Source organism: Syngnathoides biaculeatus, chromosome 8 (assembly GCF_019802595.1).
Source record: "Syngnathoides biaculeatus isolate LvHL_M chromosome 8, ASM1980259v1, whole genome shotgun sequence".
Taxonomy (NCBI): Eukaryota; Metazoa; Chordata; class Actinopteri; order Syngnathiformes; family Syngnathidae; genus Syngnathoides; species Syngnathoides biaculeatus.
This window is the reverse complement of record NC_084647.1, coordinates 6,394,855-6,411,693: the sequence shown is the minus strand read 5'-3', so window position 1 is coordinate 6,411,693 and position 16,839 is coordinate 6,394,855. Positions and strand designations below refer to the sequence as shown.

The 16,839-nt window shown below is 45.6% G+C and overlaps 1 protein-coding gene across 3 annotated transcripts; it reads left to right on the top strand.

Moving 5' to 3' along the window:
* Positions 1-665: 665 nt before the first annotated feature.
* On the top strand, positions 666-16,754 carry ctsc (cathepsin C). 3 transcript variants are annotated; one of them, XM_061827789.1, is made up of 9 exons: positions 666-1,180; positions 1,339-1,548; positions 3,126-3,277; positions 4,603-4,757; positions 6,367-6,522; positions 9,429-9,547; positions 11,191-11,265; positions 11,554-11,786; positions 13,131-16,754. In XM_061827789.1, exons 2-9 carry the CDS (start codon positions 1,386-1,388, stop codon positions 13,395-13,397), a joined length of 1,320 nt encoding a protein of 439 aa, XP_061683773.1. In that variant the 5' UTR covers positions 666-1,180; positions 1,339-1,385; the 3' UTR covers positions 13,398-16,754. The 3 variants fall into 3 exon arrangements, with proteins under 3 accessions (XP_061683773.1, XP_061683772.1, XP_061683774.1); XM_061827788.1 differs by having other exon boundaries at positions 670-1,180; positions 11,191-11,322; positions 13,131-16,753; XM_061827790.1 differs by lacking the exon at positions 666-1,180 and having other exon boundaries at positions 1,386-1,548; positions 11,191-11,322.
* Positions 16,755-16,839: the final 85 nt, after the last annotated feature.

The window sequence follows — 16,839 nt, the reverse complement described above, 5'->3', positions numbered from 1 at the left end:
AGTTGAAATGAAGCGAAGCCTTGAAAACAACAAATCTCAAGGTTGACGGTTAACGGTGTAAATTTGCGGATACACGGTGACTCACGCGTTCGTTCATATGCGTGTAGAACATGCGTCATAGCAGCGTCATAAACAACGAGAGGCGCTGTTCGCGCAGTGCTTTGTGCAAAACACACACACACAAAAAATATGGCCTTCAGTATACTGTAATATGAACGGTATTGTGAAGTGTGTAGGTGGATGGGTCTGGTCGGAGCTAAGTGATTGTGAAAGCACTCCATCTAAATGAGGAGGACGCAACACAAGGGTGAAGTGGCCGCTCCCACGTGTTCGCCAAATGAAATTGCCGTTCATCGCCGCGGCGCGAACCGCCCAACGGGACCGTAAGTGCAACCTAAGCACTGATGACGGAACGTTGAATGAACGCGGTCGAAATGAATCTTTTCTGGGCCTCGAAAGGCAGTAGAACATCTGAGGGCAAACACAAAACCCAAGACGCTCGCCGACCTTTGATTGAAGCATTCATTTGCGATAGGAAATAATTGATATACGAATAATCTGTTCCAGGATCAAACATTTGGCGTCGAAGGGATTTGCGAGTTTGGACCCTACGCGTGGTCACGGGTCGAGGAAGATATGACCAATGATTAGAAAAAGTTAACAGCAAATAGGATTTATTACAAAGGAATGTGCAGTACAGACGTCCGGGTCTTATCTCGGTATCTGACGCACATGAGATGTGTGTCTTCTGGCAGGATAGCCAAAGAAGAAGACAAAAGCTGCCCGGTAACACGAGGTTTTTGTTCGTTTTGCCGCACCGGAGGAATCGAGACAACAAACGGTTAAAATGCTGACACGTTATGCTGCATAATTTGTGAAAATGGGCTGAGAAATGAACAACTTCTTTTTTTTTTTTTTTTAAGTCCGTGCATTGTGTTTGATAGGAAAGTCGCCCTTTCCAACATGGCCGCCACGTAGGAACGTCTGTTTGACAGCTTGCTCGTTTTCATTTCCCATGTCGTCGTGGCGGCTTTGCGCCTGCGCAGAAATGACGGTCACGTTCGGAAAAATTGCGAAAACAAAATACATATAGCATCGGGCTGCAGTGTACAAGGATAAAGAACATTTTTGAATGACGATAGACACTTCCGGTAGTTGCAGCAAGTCAAAACGAGTGAAGGTAAAAATCCACCAAAGAAGAATTATATTTATGATTATTCTGAAGCCTAAAAATGTTATTTTACAACTTATGGTGTCTAAGCTGTCACTTCCGTGCACATGTACTCGTCGGCTGTTTTATTTTCGGGAGTTTTTAAAGTTGTGCCTTTCTAAAATTAGGTCGCGCTGTCAAGTCCACTTGGCCTGCTTAGCGTGCGCGTGTCGTGATGAGGCTGAGCGGCGTCCTGGCGTGTGTGTTGGCGATGTGTGCGTGGGGGTGTCGGGGGGACACCCCGGCCAACTGCACCTACGAGGACCTCCTGGGGACTTGGGTGTTCCGGGTGTCCGACCCGGGCCACGACAAGAACGACAACTGCTCCGAGGAAGGAGGTACAATGGCGAAATATTGTGACAGTAGAGCAGAACAGCAAAAAGAGTGATAAAAATATGACAATAGTTGTCATCTTTTGGGTTAAATTTATGATTTAATAACAGGTTGCAACTCGCAAGATCAAGTGGCTCACTGTACACGTCTTGCGATGATGTGTGCACTTACATTTCATAAAAAAAAAAAAAAAAATATTTTAGGGTTAGGTTTTTTTTTTTTTTTTTGGTCATTAAATGTGTTACAGCTTCCACAAAAGATCAGCAGGTTTGCATTTTACTTCCTGGTCATACCAAATGTGAGCCAAACTCCTTCAATCCAAGATATTGTTTGTACTGAACTGTAATTTATGGCGTACAGTTGCATAACTCGAAGCCAAATATTTAGTGTACAGTATTTGGTTTCACCACCGCTTTTCCTCATTTACAACAAGGTTTCTTAAAGGTCCACTGTCATGAAATGCATGATTTTTAGAATGCTATTAATGAAAAAAAAAAAAAACCCGGCAGCCGATATGGACCCATCCGTTTTTTCACCACAAAACATTTTCGATTTTGACGTATATGGCTTTTTGTAACTCCCGCCGTGAAAATCCTCTCGAGGGATTTGTTTTGGAGAAGAAGCAGGAAGTGACGTACATGGCAGGACCGGCCCTCAAGTGGACTCGTCCGTTTCTACTAGTTTTACCTGCGGGAAGGTAGCTCGTTGTTCCTTTGTGTTAGCAAAAAAGGGTGGCTCGTTGTATTGCTGGATATTGCTCGAACACTCGGGAGGATTCATAAGTTTCTAAGAGATCCGGTTCGTCGGGGAAAATAGATATTGTAATGAAAAAAACACATATAACATTATTGACTTCAATGAAAAAATCCATCCTCCCGAGTGTTCGAGCAATGTCCAGCAATGCAACGAGCCGGCGTTTTGGCTAACACGAAGGAACAACGAGCTACATTCCCGGAGGTAAAACTAATAGAAACAAACGAGTCCACTAGGGGGCGCCTCTGTCCTCTACGTCACTTCCTGCTTCTTCTCGAAAACAAATCCCTCGAGATGATTTTTGTGGCGGGAGTTACAAAAAGCCACATGCGTCAAAACATGCTTTGTGGTGGGGGGAAAAAAAAAAACGGATGCCGGCTGCCGGTTTTTCATTATTAACATACGAAAAATCATGCATTTGATGACAGTGGCCCTTTAAAAAAAAAACAATAGTTGGGGGGCGGGGGCGTAATCCGTAAGTCTGGGGTGCTAAATGTGTCGCATCGGAAGGCTTCCGTGCAGCAGCCGCGGAAGGACGGCCTCCGCAGGCCTTGTGGCTCGCCACCGGCCTTGTCGACAAGGCTGAGCCGGGCGCCGGCCTTGTCGACACGGCTTCGGCCGGGGTGGCTTGTCACTGCGCCGGGTACACGGCGGCTCATTTCCGCCGCGGAGGTGGATCGGACGGGGAGGCGGTTTGGCCGCGGCGGCGTCGTCGCTCACACGTGGCGTTGTTTTTATCGCCGTCACGCGGAGGTGGTTTTGCCGTGATCCGCATATCATCTAAATATGGCTCGAAACGATAGTATAATATTGCGTGTCTTTTTTTCAGCCGCAGGTGGGAAGACGGTGACGGTGACGGTGACCCTCGAGAAGCTGTCTGTGGCCAACGACGAGATGGGCAACAGCGGCTTCTTCACGCTCATCTACAACCAGGGCTTCGAAGTCGTCATCAATGGCTACAAATGGTTTGCATTCTTCAAGGTAAACGAAGCGCTTATAATATTGCTATGAATATGATGTTTTATGTATATATATATATTTATAGAGCCAATCTGTGTCGTTTGTAAAAGCAGAACTGGATTGGCTGGGTGTTAGGTTTGGGTTCGGACATACTTTGCTAATGTCTGTGAACGGAAGTAACCCTGCCGGTTAAAGCGTTGGCCCAACAGTTCTGAGGACCCGGGTTTGATCCCGGCCCCGCCTGTGTGGACTTTGCGTGTCCTCCCCGTGCCTGCGTGGGTTTTCCCCGGGTGGGCACTCCGGTTTCCTCCCACATCCCAAAAACATGCGACATTAACTGGACACTCTAAATTGTCCCTAGGTGTGATTGTGAGTGCGATTGGTTGTTTGTCTGTGATTGGCTGGCGACCAGTTCAGGATAAGCGGCAAAGAAAATTGATGGAATTTCAGTGAATTTTAGCCAGTTCAATCTCAGGAGAAATTTTGCGTTTGTATTTTGAAAGGTTTGATTTTTTTTTTTTTTAATAGGACGAATTTGAACATTGAAAAGTTAAACTGAAATACAGAATTTTTAATTGTAGTGAAAATATGTATTCAAAAATACAACATAACATTTTCAGTGGCATTTTTAATTCAGGCGGCACGGTGGGTCCGCTGTTAAAAGCGTTGGCCTCACAGTTCTGAGGACCCGGGTTTGATCCCGGCCCCGCCTGTGTGGAGTTTGCATGTTCTCCCCATGCCTGCGTGGGTTTTCCCCGGGTGGGCACTCCGGTTTCCTCCCACATCCCAAAAACTTGCAACATTAATTGGACACTAAATAAACTCTAAATTGCCCCTAGGTGTGAATCTGAGCGTTTGTTTCTCTGTGCCCTGCGATTGGCTGGCGACCTGTTCGGAGTGCGCCCCGCCTCCTGCCCGTTGAGAGCCGGGATAGGCACTCCCCGCGACCCTCGTGAGGATAAGCGGCAAAGAAAATGGATGGATTTTTAATTTAAATCCTAGTGGCACATATTTACTTTCTTCATTCAGTATTTCAGTATTCAGTATTTATCATAACAATTTGTATTTCATAATGGAAATCTGGTCATAAAAAAAAAAGTTGTCATTCTTGAAATCGAATGATCGTGTATCATCCAGCGACGTGACAAGACATTATTCCTCTTTCCCTCTCATGACGCATGTGTCGAGAAAATAGCGCATTCCTATTCGGCGTCACAAAACATGTGATTGTTCCATTTCCTCGTAGTCTGCCTGCCGTCGGTTCCCTTGAGACATTTTATCCGAATAAATCCTTACGTTTAATTTCACGTACAAATTTGTTGGGTATTTTCGTTCTCCTTTTTCAGTACGTCGAAGAGGGCCCGAAGGTGACCAGCTTTTGTGACCTCACCCTGCCAGGATGGGTGCACGACGTTTTAGGCAACAACTGGGCCTGTTTTGTCGGAAAGAAAGTCGCACCGGTGCCACCCCAAGCTTACTACAAGCCACCCTTGAGCGCCAGGTAAATTAACGTCATTTCCGGCCCGTAAGCCGCAAATTTTTTTCCACACGCCTTCAACCCTGCGGCTTATGCGGTGATGCGGTTAATTAGTGTATTTTTTTTTTTTTTTTCAAACGGCCGCAAGGGGGCGCTCGAGCGGAAAAGGTAAGAGTGAGGCCGGTGGAATATATGTGCCGAGGAAGTGACTTTTACTGGTATTTTATTTTTTTTTTAACCGTTAGCGTTAGTGCTGTGCTAGCGTGTTGCTGCTGTATTACTGCCGCATCTCAGTGATTTTTACTGGTTTGTTTTTTTAATTTTTTTATTTTGACCGGCCCTGTTGTCGCTGCACTAGCGTTAGCGCTGTGCTAGCGTGTTGCTGCTGTGTAACTGCTGTGTCTTCGTGATTTTTACCGGTATGTTTTTTTTATTTTTTAAATTTTATCCGGCCCTGTTGTCGCTGCGCAAGCATTAGCGCTGTGTTAACATGTTGCTGCTGTGTTACTGACGTGTCTCCGTGATTTTTACCGGTATGTTTTTTTTTTTTTTTTTACCGGCCCTGTTGTCGTCGCGCTCGTGTTAGCGCTGTGCTAGCATGTCGCGGCTGTGTTACTGCCATGTCTCCATGATTTTTACCAGTATGTTTTTTTTTTTTTTTTACCGGCCCTGTTGTCGCTGCGCTAGCGTTAGTGCTGTGTTAACGTGTTGCTGCTGTGTTACTGCCATGTCTCCGTAATTTTTACCGGTATGTTTTTTTTTTTTTAACCAGCCCTGTTCGTGCCGCACTAGCATTAGCGCCACGCTAGTGTATTTTGCAGCCACGTCTCAGTGATTTAGGTTTGTTTTTTTTGAACTTTTTTTTTTTTTTACCAGTATGTTTTTTTTTTGTTTTTTCTTTTTACCAGCCCTCTTCATGCTACCGTGTTGTTGCTATGTTAAGATAAGCTAATGTATTAAAACTCTTTCTGTGTACCGTCTTTGTAAATATGTTGGTTTCAATGTGGGCACTTGCGGCTTTTACACAATGCAGCTTATGTATGTACCAAATGATATTTCCTTTACAAATGTACTGGCTGAGGCTTATAATCAGGTGCGCTCTGTAGGCCGGAAATTACGGTATGTCTTTGAATGCCACAGCCGCGGACACCTGAATCCTCGTTCTCATCACTGACCAACATGGACAAATCCTTGCGATTCTATGCTTATCCTCACTCCGTCACGCTGTCTAAAATCAAAGGAAGCTTTTTTTTTTTTTCCCCCTTCTAAAATCTCAGTAAACGTCGGTGCTCATTGTTCTGCGACGTTTGAAGTCTTCCACGCAGACTCGCCCGTGCGTCACCATCATGCGTGTTCTGCTCTTCAAACAGGATGTAGTTCACTCTTTGTCAATAGTCCGTTCATGTGCGTTCTTGAGAAGAGACTATGGATGTTTCTTTTTTTTTTTTTTGTCTCATGGGCCGATATGAGTTATAGTTATGAAGAGGAGTTACGTGAGCATTATCTCCTGCACAATCAATACTGTACTTACTAGTAATGATATGATCAAATGACACGGTGGAGCCTCAGATGACGGCTTTGTTGCCCTGGACTTCCAGCGGTACTCGGCCTGACATTTTTCCCCTCTCTTCAGGCTCTTCGACAGGCCGTTTACGCCGAACCGAGGTGTCATCGAGGCCATCAACGCGGCCCAGAATTCGTGGAAGGCGGTCTCCTACCCAGAGTACGAGACCTACTCGCTGCCGGAGCTGCACTCCAGAGCCGGAGGACCCTCGTCCCGCATTTCTGTGTGAGTTTATACTTTTGTCTCATCCATCCCTTTCCTACGCCGCTTATCCTCACGAGGGTCACAGGGAGCGCTGGGGCCTATCCCAGCTGTCAACAGGCAGGAGGGAGGGTACGCCCTGAACTGGTCGCCAGCCAATCGCAGGGCGCACGGAGACAAACAGCCGCACTCACAATCACATCTAGGGGGAATTTAGAGTGTCCGATTAATGTTGCATGTTTTTGGGATGTGCCCACCCGGAGAAAAGCCACGTAGGCACGGGGAGAACATGCAAACTCCACGCTGGCGGGGCTGGGATCGAATCCAGGTCTTGACCCACCCCGCTGCACTTTCTCCCTTTTCTATTTCCGACTTCACCCTGAACTGGTCGCCAGTTCAAACAATATTTTCAGTCTCCTGAGATTCAACTGGCTAATATTCGCTGCCTGAAATTGCATCCATTTTCTTTGCCGCTTATCCTCACCAGGGTTGCTGGGAGCGCCGGAGCCCTTCCCAGCTGTCATCGGGCAAGAGGCGGGGTACACGCTGAACTGGTCGCCACCATATCGCAGGGCAAATTGAGACAAAAAGCCGCCCTCACAATCACACCGAGGGGCAAATTAGTGTCCAATTAATGTTGTTTGTTTTTGGGATGTGGGAGGAAACCGAAGTGCCCGCCCGGAGAAAACCCACCGCAGGCACGGGGAAAACATGCAAACTGTGGGGATTGAACCCGGGACCTCAGAACTCTGAGGCAAACGCTTCACCCATGATCCACCGTGCCGCCTACCTTTTATCGCATATAGTTGAAAAACATCCAACGATGGCTTTTCAGTCCTTGACAAGACACCCAATCAATAAATAAATGCATTTTGCAGCATCAATTCATTATTTCAACAGGAGGAAAATAAATCTTTGTAAAATATGCTCTTCTGGGTGAAGGCATGGGATTTATGCAGAAGGTCAGCTGGTAAAAGCGTTGGCCTCACAGTTCTGAGGTCCCGGGTTCAATCCTGACCCTCCTTGTGTGGAGTTTGCAGATCTCCCCGTGCCTGCGTGGCTTTTCTCCGGGTGGGCACTCCGATTTCCTCCCACGTCCCAAAAACATGCAACATTAACTGGACACTCTAAATTGCGCCAAGGTGTGATTGTGAGTGCGGCTGTTTGTCTCCATGTGCCCTGCGATTGGGTGGCGACCAGTTCAGGGTGTGCCCCGCCTCCTGCCCGTTGACAGCTGGGATAGGCTCCGGCACTCCCCGCGACCCTCGTGAGGATAAGCGGTTAAGAAAATGGATGGATGGATTAATTGGACACTCTAAATTGCCCATAAGTGTGATTGTGATTGCAAGTGTGGCTGTTTATCTCGATGTGCCCTGCGATTGGCTGGCGACCAGTTCAGGGTGTACCGCGCCTCCTTCCCGTTGACAGCCGGGATAGCCTCCAGCACTCCCGCGATCGTTGTTAAGATAAGCGGCGAAGAAAATGGATGGATGGATTAATTGGACACTCTAAATTGCCCCTAGGTGTGATTGCGAGTGTGGCTGTTTATCTCGATGTGCCCTGCGATTGGCTGGCAATCAGTTCAGGGTGTATCCCGCATCCTGCCAATTGACAGCTGGGATAGGCTCCGGAACTCCCCGCGACCCTTGTGAGGATAAGCGGCGAAGAAAATGGATGGATGGATAGTTTGCCCATGGCTTGCCAATTGACACTGGAGCACCGTTGCAAAATTGCCACCTTGCAAGGAGTTCCTCGGTCCCTGAGTCCCAGTCGGTTCCAGTTCAAGAAGCTTTCTGACCACCGCACAGCTGCTGTGCGTAGTCCAATTAACGCAATCCGTGGCGAGTTTCTCAAAAGGAAACCCGTTTTTGGCAGACCGTGAAGCAAGTAACTCTTGTCTTGAAGTGGGAGTTTAGGGTGTTTAACAACCTCAAGTAGGTACCGGTAAAAGATTTGTCACTCTCTGAAGCATCTGTTGAGTGGATCCTTTGTTGATGCTCAGTTCCAGTCCAGCACGAGACTTTGGTTTTGTGGGCATGTCTGTTGTCACATTTCAGTGGTTTCATCATTGCTTATCTATTATCTGGTCTTCTGCTGCACGTACTGTCTTTAAAAAAAAAAAAAAGTTGTCACGGAAAGCATAAATTGTACTACACGTTGGACGACCGCCGTCACTCAAATTTGAAAAATGTACGGGTGCGGTCAGTCATGCCCGCGGATATAATGTCACGGGTGTGGTCCACCAGTCATGCCCACAGATATAAAGTTGCGGGTGTGTGTTCTGTTTGTAATTACGAGTGTACCCCTTTAACAGCGGAGGGGTGTGGCGTCACGTAAACTAGACCGTAGAAGTAGGCTGAGCAGCAGCTCCCGTCTGCCGTCAAGACGTCAGGCCGTGGTTTACTGCGCTGGATCGGTTTTCATGTGCGCTAAGAGCGTGCGACTAGTGCGCAATTGCGCAGTGGCGCAGCTTAGAGGGAACATTGGTCAAATAAGCGACATCATCTTTCAATATCTATGTATTTCTACTCCTAACAAATTGTACGGGCGTGATTTTGCGTGATCGACTGTGCAGCTTTGCGAGTGCGATGGCGCGCCTGTCAAATCCCGGTGACTGAGGACCGTGACGGTCGAATAGCTTCAAAACTGGTACGGAACTGCAGTCCGGGGACAGGAAAAACTATTTGGCAGGTGGCGATTTTGCAACGCCGATGTCAATCGACGGGGCTTGGACGGGGGAATCACATGCATGCAAAAACCGTAAACTGTCAAATTATGATAGTCTCACATCTGTCCTAGTTAAATCTGAAATATTAAAAAAGAAGTGTATTGTGAGTTTTGGGACAAACACACATTCACATGTTTTTATATATATATATATATATATATATATATATATATATGTGTAATATAACATTTCTGTCCTTCAGGCATGTCCACCCTACCCCTGCGACAGCACAAGTAGCCAAGTTGGCGGCAGCTCTACCGCAGCATTGGGACTGGAGGAACGTCGATGGCCTGAACTTTGTCAGCCCGGTGCGAAACCAAGGTGACATTCACGTTCTCTTAAATCCAGTTTCTCTCACTCTATGCCGGGGGTCAGCTTCTCTCCTTGTTCTCGGCACGTAGATTTATCCACGTTTGAAATAATGTGCCGTTAAGACAACTCTGGGAAGGCTATCTTGGAGAACGTTCGGTCGGCGCCGGATGAAGTCCTGCACGTGGACAGGCACAGCACGGCTAGAGGCGGCTCGCTAACCCTCCCGACTGGCCAGACCCGACTCGTCTGGGAGCTCTCTCGGTTTTTTCATTTTTTTTCTGCACAGCTCGGCGTGCGAGTGGAGGGATTAAACGTGCCGAGCAGTTGGAGTGTCTGAGAGCGACTCTGCGGGGATGTGCTTTAGGATCTGGAGAGGGTTGGAGTGTTTGACAGGAAGCCCTCGAAGCTTTTTATGTTCCGCCGCGGTGCGCGAGCCTGTAAAGTCATGCGTTAGCTCTTTGACGGTTCACTTCCATTCACAAAAGAGGATTCCCCCCCCCCCCCCCAACCCCCAGATCTTGTTTCCTGTTGGCAGGTGTAACCTCAGAGATTGCTTTGACCTCATATTTTCCCGCTCTCTTATGGTGTAGCGCTACCTTCTCACATTTTGACTGCAAATGAATGTGAATTTTGCTGTTCCCTTTTCACCTTGTTGCCGCTCATAATTTTTCAACTCTAGTGACAACGTATTGTCGCAGCTTCTTATGGAGTAATACCGTAATTTCTCGAGTATGCGCACCCCCAAAGTCAGCCCAAAACATCAGGAAAACCCTTCTACCAATGTACAACGCGCACCACCAATTTGCTCCAACTCATAAGCTCAAAATATTGGGAATTATCTGTATTTATATTTAGTTAGGTTTGTAATTGTATCGTTTTTTCAAAAACTGTCTGTACAGCAATCATTAATAATAATCATTGCGCGTTAATATATAACTCAGGACAGGCCACAGGACACGCTTGTCCTGGTCCCTGTAATTGTCAGAACAGAATCCCTCAAGCGACTAAAATAAATGCTCAATGATGGCATAATACAGTATTTTATGAATACTGTTGATAACACATATTACAGTCTTAAATAAATATATGAAATACATTCAAATAAATTTTATTAATAGTAAAAAATAAAATAATATGTAACACTGTTTAAGGTTTTTTTAATGAAATATTTGTAAATCAAATGTTTGTGCATGGGCGGCACGGTGGTTGAGCTGGTAAAGCATTGGCCTCACGGTTCTGAGGTCCCGGGTTCCATCCCGGACCAGCCTGTGTGGAGTTTGCATGTTCTCCCCGTGCCCGCGTGGGTTTCCTCCGTGTGGGCACTCGGGTTTCCTCCCACATCCCAAAAATATGCAACATAAATTGGACACTCTAAATTGCCCCTAGGTGTGATTGAAATGTATATGTATACTTTTTTTTTTTTTTTACCACTATGTATACAACTATATAATGTGATTTTATTTTTTATTTTTCATCTATACCTAAATATAATGCGCTCCATTAACATTTTGAAAATGTTTTTGTATAAAATTGCGCATTATTTTTTGATAAATTATGGTATGTTTTGTAAATGTCTTCAAAGGCTCATTTTATAACCTGCACAGATTTATTTACTTCTAAAATTAAAAAAAAAAAAAAAATCCCTTTCCCAGCTTCATGCGGTAGCTGCTACTCCTTCGCCACCATGGGAATGCTGGAGGCTCGCATCCGAATCTCCACCAACAACAGTAAGGACCCCATACTCAGCCCCCAACATGTGGTCTCCTGCTCGAAGTACTCTCAAGGTATTGTAATACTTTTTTTGTAATACAGGCCGGTTGCAAAGCTGCATTGCTAAACCTAAGAAAGTGAATATGAATTTGGTATTCATGGGTGTATCGTACGAGGAGATTAAATTCATTGGTTTTTGGGTCGTGTTTTACTTTTGTGATACTTCTTGGCAGTTATTAGCTAAATGTCACATCTTTGACCCAAGAAGAAGGTCACAAAGTATTTCTTCATGTCTCATATTTCAGGTTGCGATGGCGGCTTCCCGTACCTGATCGGAAAGTACGCCCAAGACTTTGGCATTGTGGACGAGTCCTGTTTTCCGTACGTCGCAAAGAACACTCCCTGCGGCGTGGCTCAAAACTGCGGCCGAACTTATGTGGCGGAGTACAGCTACGTGGGAGGATTTTATGGCGGCTGCAGCGAGGCTGCCATGATGCTGGAACTGGTCCAGAATGGCCCCATGGCAGTGTCCTTTGAGGTAGAACCTCTTCTTGTTTTTCTTCCAAGTACAGAGTTCATTAATTGAGAGCCTGAGGGTGTGCGAGGGGGATTGCTGCGTACATGACTCGATAGCAGGCATATGTTGATGTACTGTCAAAATACTCAATGGAAAAGTACTGTACCCGATTGTTGTGTAACAGGGGTGTCAAACTCATTTTTCTCTTGTAGTTACGGTTTCCCTCAGAGGGGAGTTATGGCTGCGAAACCAGAATAATTTTTAACCGCCTCGTCATGAAATATATATGTATAATTTAATATGAACTAGTTTTGGAATTGGAAATCAAGGGTAATGAGTATTTTTTTTTTAACCATTGTTGATGTTTGGTAACACAAAAACGCTTGCAAAAACTCAACGTTGTCATTTATATGACATGACAATTAGAAATATTGGTACAGATGATAACAAAAATCATGGAGGTTGGTACAGATGATTTGCCTTCAAGGGCCACATAAACTCATGCAGCAGGCCAGATCTGGCCCCCCGGGCCTTGAGTTTGACACCTGTGTTGTATATTCTGCAGTTACTCGAGTCAAATCCTACCTTCTGCCATCTAGTGGAAGAGGATTTAATTGTTGTATCTGTCATGAAACGTCGCTGGCATAGATTGTCGCAAAACATCGATAGTTTGCAGTTGTATGAACGCACCGTAATTCCCTGTACATTTGTAAAGGAAATACCATTTGGTACATACATACATACGGTGCAGTTGTGTAAAAGCCGCAAGTGCCCACGTTGAAACACGAGATATTCACAAAGGAAGACGGTACACAGAAAGAGTTTAACACTAGCTAGTGATTTTTACCAGCGTGGTGTTTACATAATTCACCCGCGGGACCTCGAGTCGGGTTGTGGGGTTCCGCACGGACCGTTTTTGTTGTTACACTTCCGGTGTTCGTTTGTTGATGTCTGCCATTAAAATTAGGTTTGTTTCTGTGTTCGACACTCCGCCTCGGACTCCTTTTCTTCGGCGTTACACCAGTATGTTTTTTTTTTTAATTGGCGTTGTTAGCGTGGCGGTGCTAGCGTTAGCATGGCGCTAGCGTTAGCGCGGCTCTAGCGTTAGCGCGACTTGCATTAAACTCTGTGTACCATCTTTGTAAATATCTCATGTTTCAATCTGGGTTTCAATATGGGCACTTGCGGCTTTTACATGGCTGCGACGTATGTATGTACCAAATGGTATTTCCTTTACAAATGCACTGGGTGAGGCTTATAAGCAGGTGCGCTCTGTAGGCCGGGAATTACGGTATATCGAAGGTGATACCGATCGGCCACCCCTAAAATCCAGCCAGTGAGAGCACGTGACCGCATTCTTCGCAGGTGTACTCGGACTTCATGCACTACAAGGAGGGCATCTACCACCACACGGGCATCTCGGACCCCTTCAACCCCTTCGAGCTGACCAACCACGCCGTGCTGCTGGTGGGCTACGGCCGCTGTCACGTGACCGGCCAGAAATACTGGCTCGTCAAGAATAGCTGGGGCGACGGCTGGGGGGAGAGCGGCTACTTCCGGATCCGCCGAGGAAGCGACGAGTGTTCCATCGAGAGCATTGCGGTCGCCGCCAAGCCCATCCCCAGCCTGTAGAGCGGGCGGTGGCCAACCCGCCGCGGCTCTCGTGAAGGCGCGAAAGCATATCCAAGTTCCGCGCGTGCTTTGGTTTTCATTACGGTAATTGCGAGCAGGCTTTGCTTGCGTTGATTGTGGTATTTGCGTGCGAGCTTTGCTTGTGTTTATTACAGTTGTTACAGGTATTGTGACAACAAGCTTTGTGTGTGTGTGTGTGTGTGTCGATCGATAAGTGAGACGGGACTCCACAGCCGGAGGATGAGAAGGGAAAAAAAAAAGCGCAATGGCGACTGGGGAAGAGTGCCTTTACTGTTTCTGCACCCGGATCAGCTGTGCAATGAGAGAAGGAAACGTTAACCACGGGCAGGACGACCTCGGCACGAAGAAGTCGTTTCCCGATCGCGGTCACGTGACCGCGGCAGGAAAGGTTAGCATGCTATAGCGCTCGTGCACCTACGTCACCGAAATCACCGCCGTATTGCCGGTCAAACAACGCATTGCTCAATGCTAAGTCCGTCGAGACGAAACGAAAATATGTCTTATAGCACGACGCCCGGAGTTATGTCCGATACCGTGAAACATTTAGAAGCTGCTAATAAACGAAGGTACGTGGAAATAGAGGAGCCATATTTAATGCCGAAGTCGATGTTTTTGCCGATAAGAAATTGGACTGTTAACCCGCTTCCGCTTGTCTCGGACAACTGGATCTACGCGTGGATCTGGTGAGTAAGTCGTTGAGATTTACACGGAAAAGTTTGAAAGCCTAGAAAAGTTTGGACGCGTACAAATACTTCGTTGCTGGATCTGTTCTCAATCAAGAATAAATCCCACATAGTGATGGAGCCACTCAGATTTTTTCAATAGAAAAACCAATATTTCGATAAATGACCCCCGGTTTTAAACAAACTCGCATTCATAACTATGATTGGGGGGGGGGGGGGGGGACGAGTCGGCTCCTCCGTAGATGAAGCGTGTTGCAGCCACGCGTTAAACTTTGGTAAACCTCTCCCAGACGCATTTTTTTTCATATGCATTGTTCCCAAATGAGTCCAATGTGTATTTAAAAAAAAATGAAAGTAAACCGCTGGGATAGGCTTCAGCCCCCGTACACGGAAGCGTATTGCGGCCACACGTTAACCTACGTAAACATCACTGGGACTGACGGTTTATTTTCTTTTTTAAAATACACATTGGGCTCATTTGAGAATATGGATATTTACATTAAGTAAATTAGTGTCACCATGATTTGAATTTTAAATCATCAAATTTTCAATAGTAGCTACAATTCGCTGTCTGAAATTCACCGTCTGTGCCACCAGGCAGGGTTACTTCAGGTCAGAACCGAACGCCCGGCCAATCACAGTGACGCTTTCTTAGTGTGTGATGTCACGTGACTAAGAAATGGTTACTGCGATTGGCCGGCTCTTTGGTTCTGACCTGAAGTAACCCTGCCCGGTGGCACGGACGGTGAATTTCAGACCGCGAATTGTAGCCAGTTGAAATTGTTAACATTGAAAAGTTGCACTGAAATACAAATATTGAAATTGTCATCACTTTACATTTCAAATTCAAATCCTGGTGGCGCGTTCATGTAATGAGGGATCCACAGGCGAATGTTTGCATCATATCAAGTGTTTTGGAGCGTTGCAAAGGCCAAAAAGCCATACAAGAATTTCATTTTTCTCATCATGTTGGCGCGTGACAATTACAATAAATCTGGCCAGTATGTGTATGATTTGGCTCTTTGCCGTAACAGTGTAAAAAAAAAAAAAAAAAAAAAATGTGGCTCTTCATCTCTAGCTGGTTGGCCACCGCTGCAGTCAAAAAAAAATTAGTATGCATGCACTCTGAATGCGCACGAGTGAGATTTCTCTTTCGCGCTGGATTTTCATCCCTTACAAACTTATTTTTTTGGTTTATTTTTGGGTTAACGGGTTAATGCCTTAACAGTATTCTTAAAGGGAAATCCCAAATATGTTGGTTTTAGTTTTGGCTGCTCTTGAAAACTAAAAGGGATGGGATGATTTTCAGTATTTTCCTCCTCTGCGATTGTGCACTTTTAGTCTGGGTTGTGCCAAGTGATGTGAGACTTTACATCTTCCTCCTCGTTTTTTGACTCAGGGAACTTCGGTGCTCGTTTTTATGTCCGTGAATCGTTTTCAAATTGGATGTACTGTACCTTTAAATCACAAGAACTGCAGATGATATTAAAAAAAAAAGCACTTTTAAAAAAATTCATAATGCATTTTGATAGACGTTGACTTTTTTTCTTTTTGGGTTTCCATTTTGTGAGCGATTTATATTCCGTTTCCTCGCGGCTTCTTCTGACCTTCAAGCCGAACAGCTGACTGAGCCGTGCGCTCAGACTTGTGATCATTTCACGCTCGGCCTCCGAACAAATTACACTAAGATAAGTCAACCTTTGGAAACGCTTCAAAAGGGTTATAAAAAAAAAAACAACATCAATTATTAGACAATAATTGAAACAGTGTTGTCGCGAGTGAGAGTTGTATGAAAAGAAATGATTGTGAAGCTGCTTATACAAAAATGTAGAAATGCAATCCAAGCGTTTGAATAAAAAAGATGCTTGTGTCTGAGGGATATTAATTTAAAAAAAAAAATAACTGCGTTTTATCGCACTGAGATCCTTCTAGTATTTTGTAGTAAAAAAAAAAAAATGGATTCCTGCATTTAATATAATAAATTTAGTTGGGTTTTAAACCATCCAGCTGGAGCCTCCAGGGCCACGTTGTAGTTCTGATCTCTCACCTCATGATATTTCCATATCAAATTTATGAACTAGTTTTGAATCAGAAATCAAGCGTAACGGGTTTTTCAGCTATTGTTCATGTTTGCCGACACAAAAATGCTTGCAACATCTCAACTTTTATCAACTACGATGTGTTTACACATGAAATTTATGAACTAGTTATGTAATCAAAAATCAAGCGTAATGGGTTTTTCAACTACCGTTCGTGATTTGGTCAAACACAAATGTTTGCAACGTCCCAACTTTATCATTTCTGATGTGACATTTTTAAATTTTTGTTCCAGATTATCACAAAAATCACTGCATCATTTGAAATACATGGTTTGCCTTCGCGGGCAGCGTGAAATCACGCGGCGGGCCGGACCTGGCCCCCGGGCCTTGAGTTTGACACCTATGCTCTCGGAGGCCCTATTTGTGTGTGTCTGGGGGGGGGGGGGGGCACTGATCGCCAGTTGCAGGTTTAAAAAAATAATACATAAAATGAGAGCAAGTTGAAATCATAGTAAAATCGGTAGCATTAGATTTTTTTAAGCGTGGTACAACATGTCGATATTTATGTATTTATTGTCGTGAGTGGGGGGGGGTTGCCTTGACCTCGCAACTTGTCGTATGCCGTTGCCCCCCCCCCTCCCTCCCCCTTCTTCCCCAGGCTGCCCCTCCGCGTCGTCACAAGATCCAAACGCCTCCCCC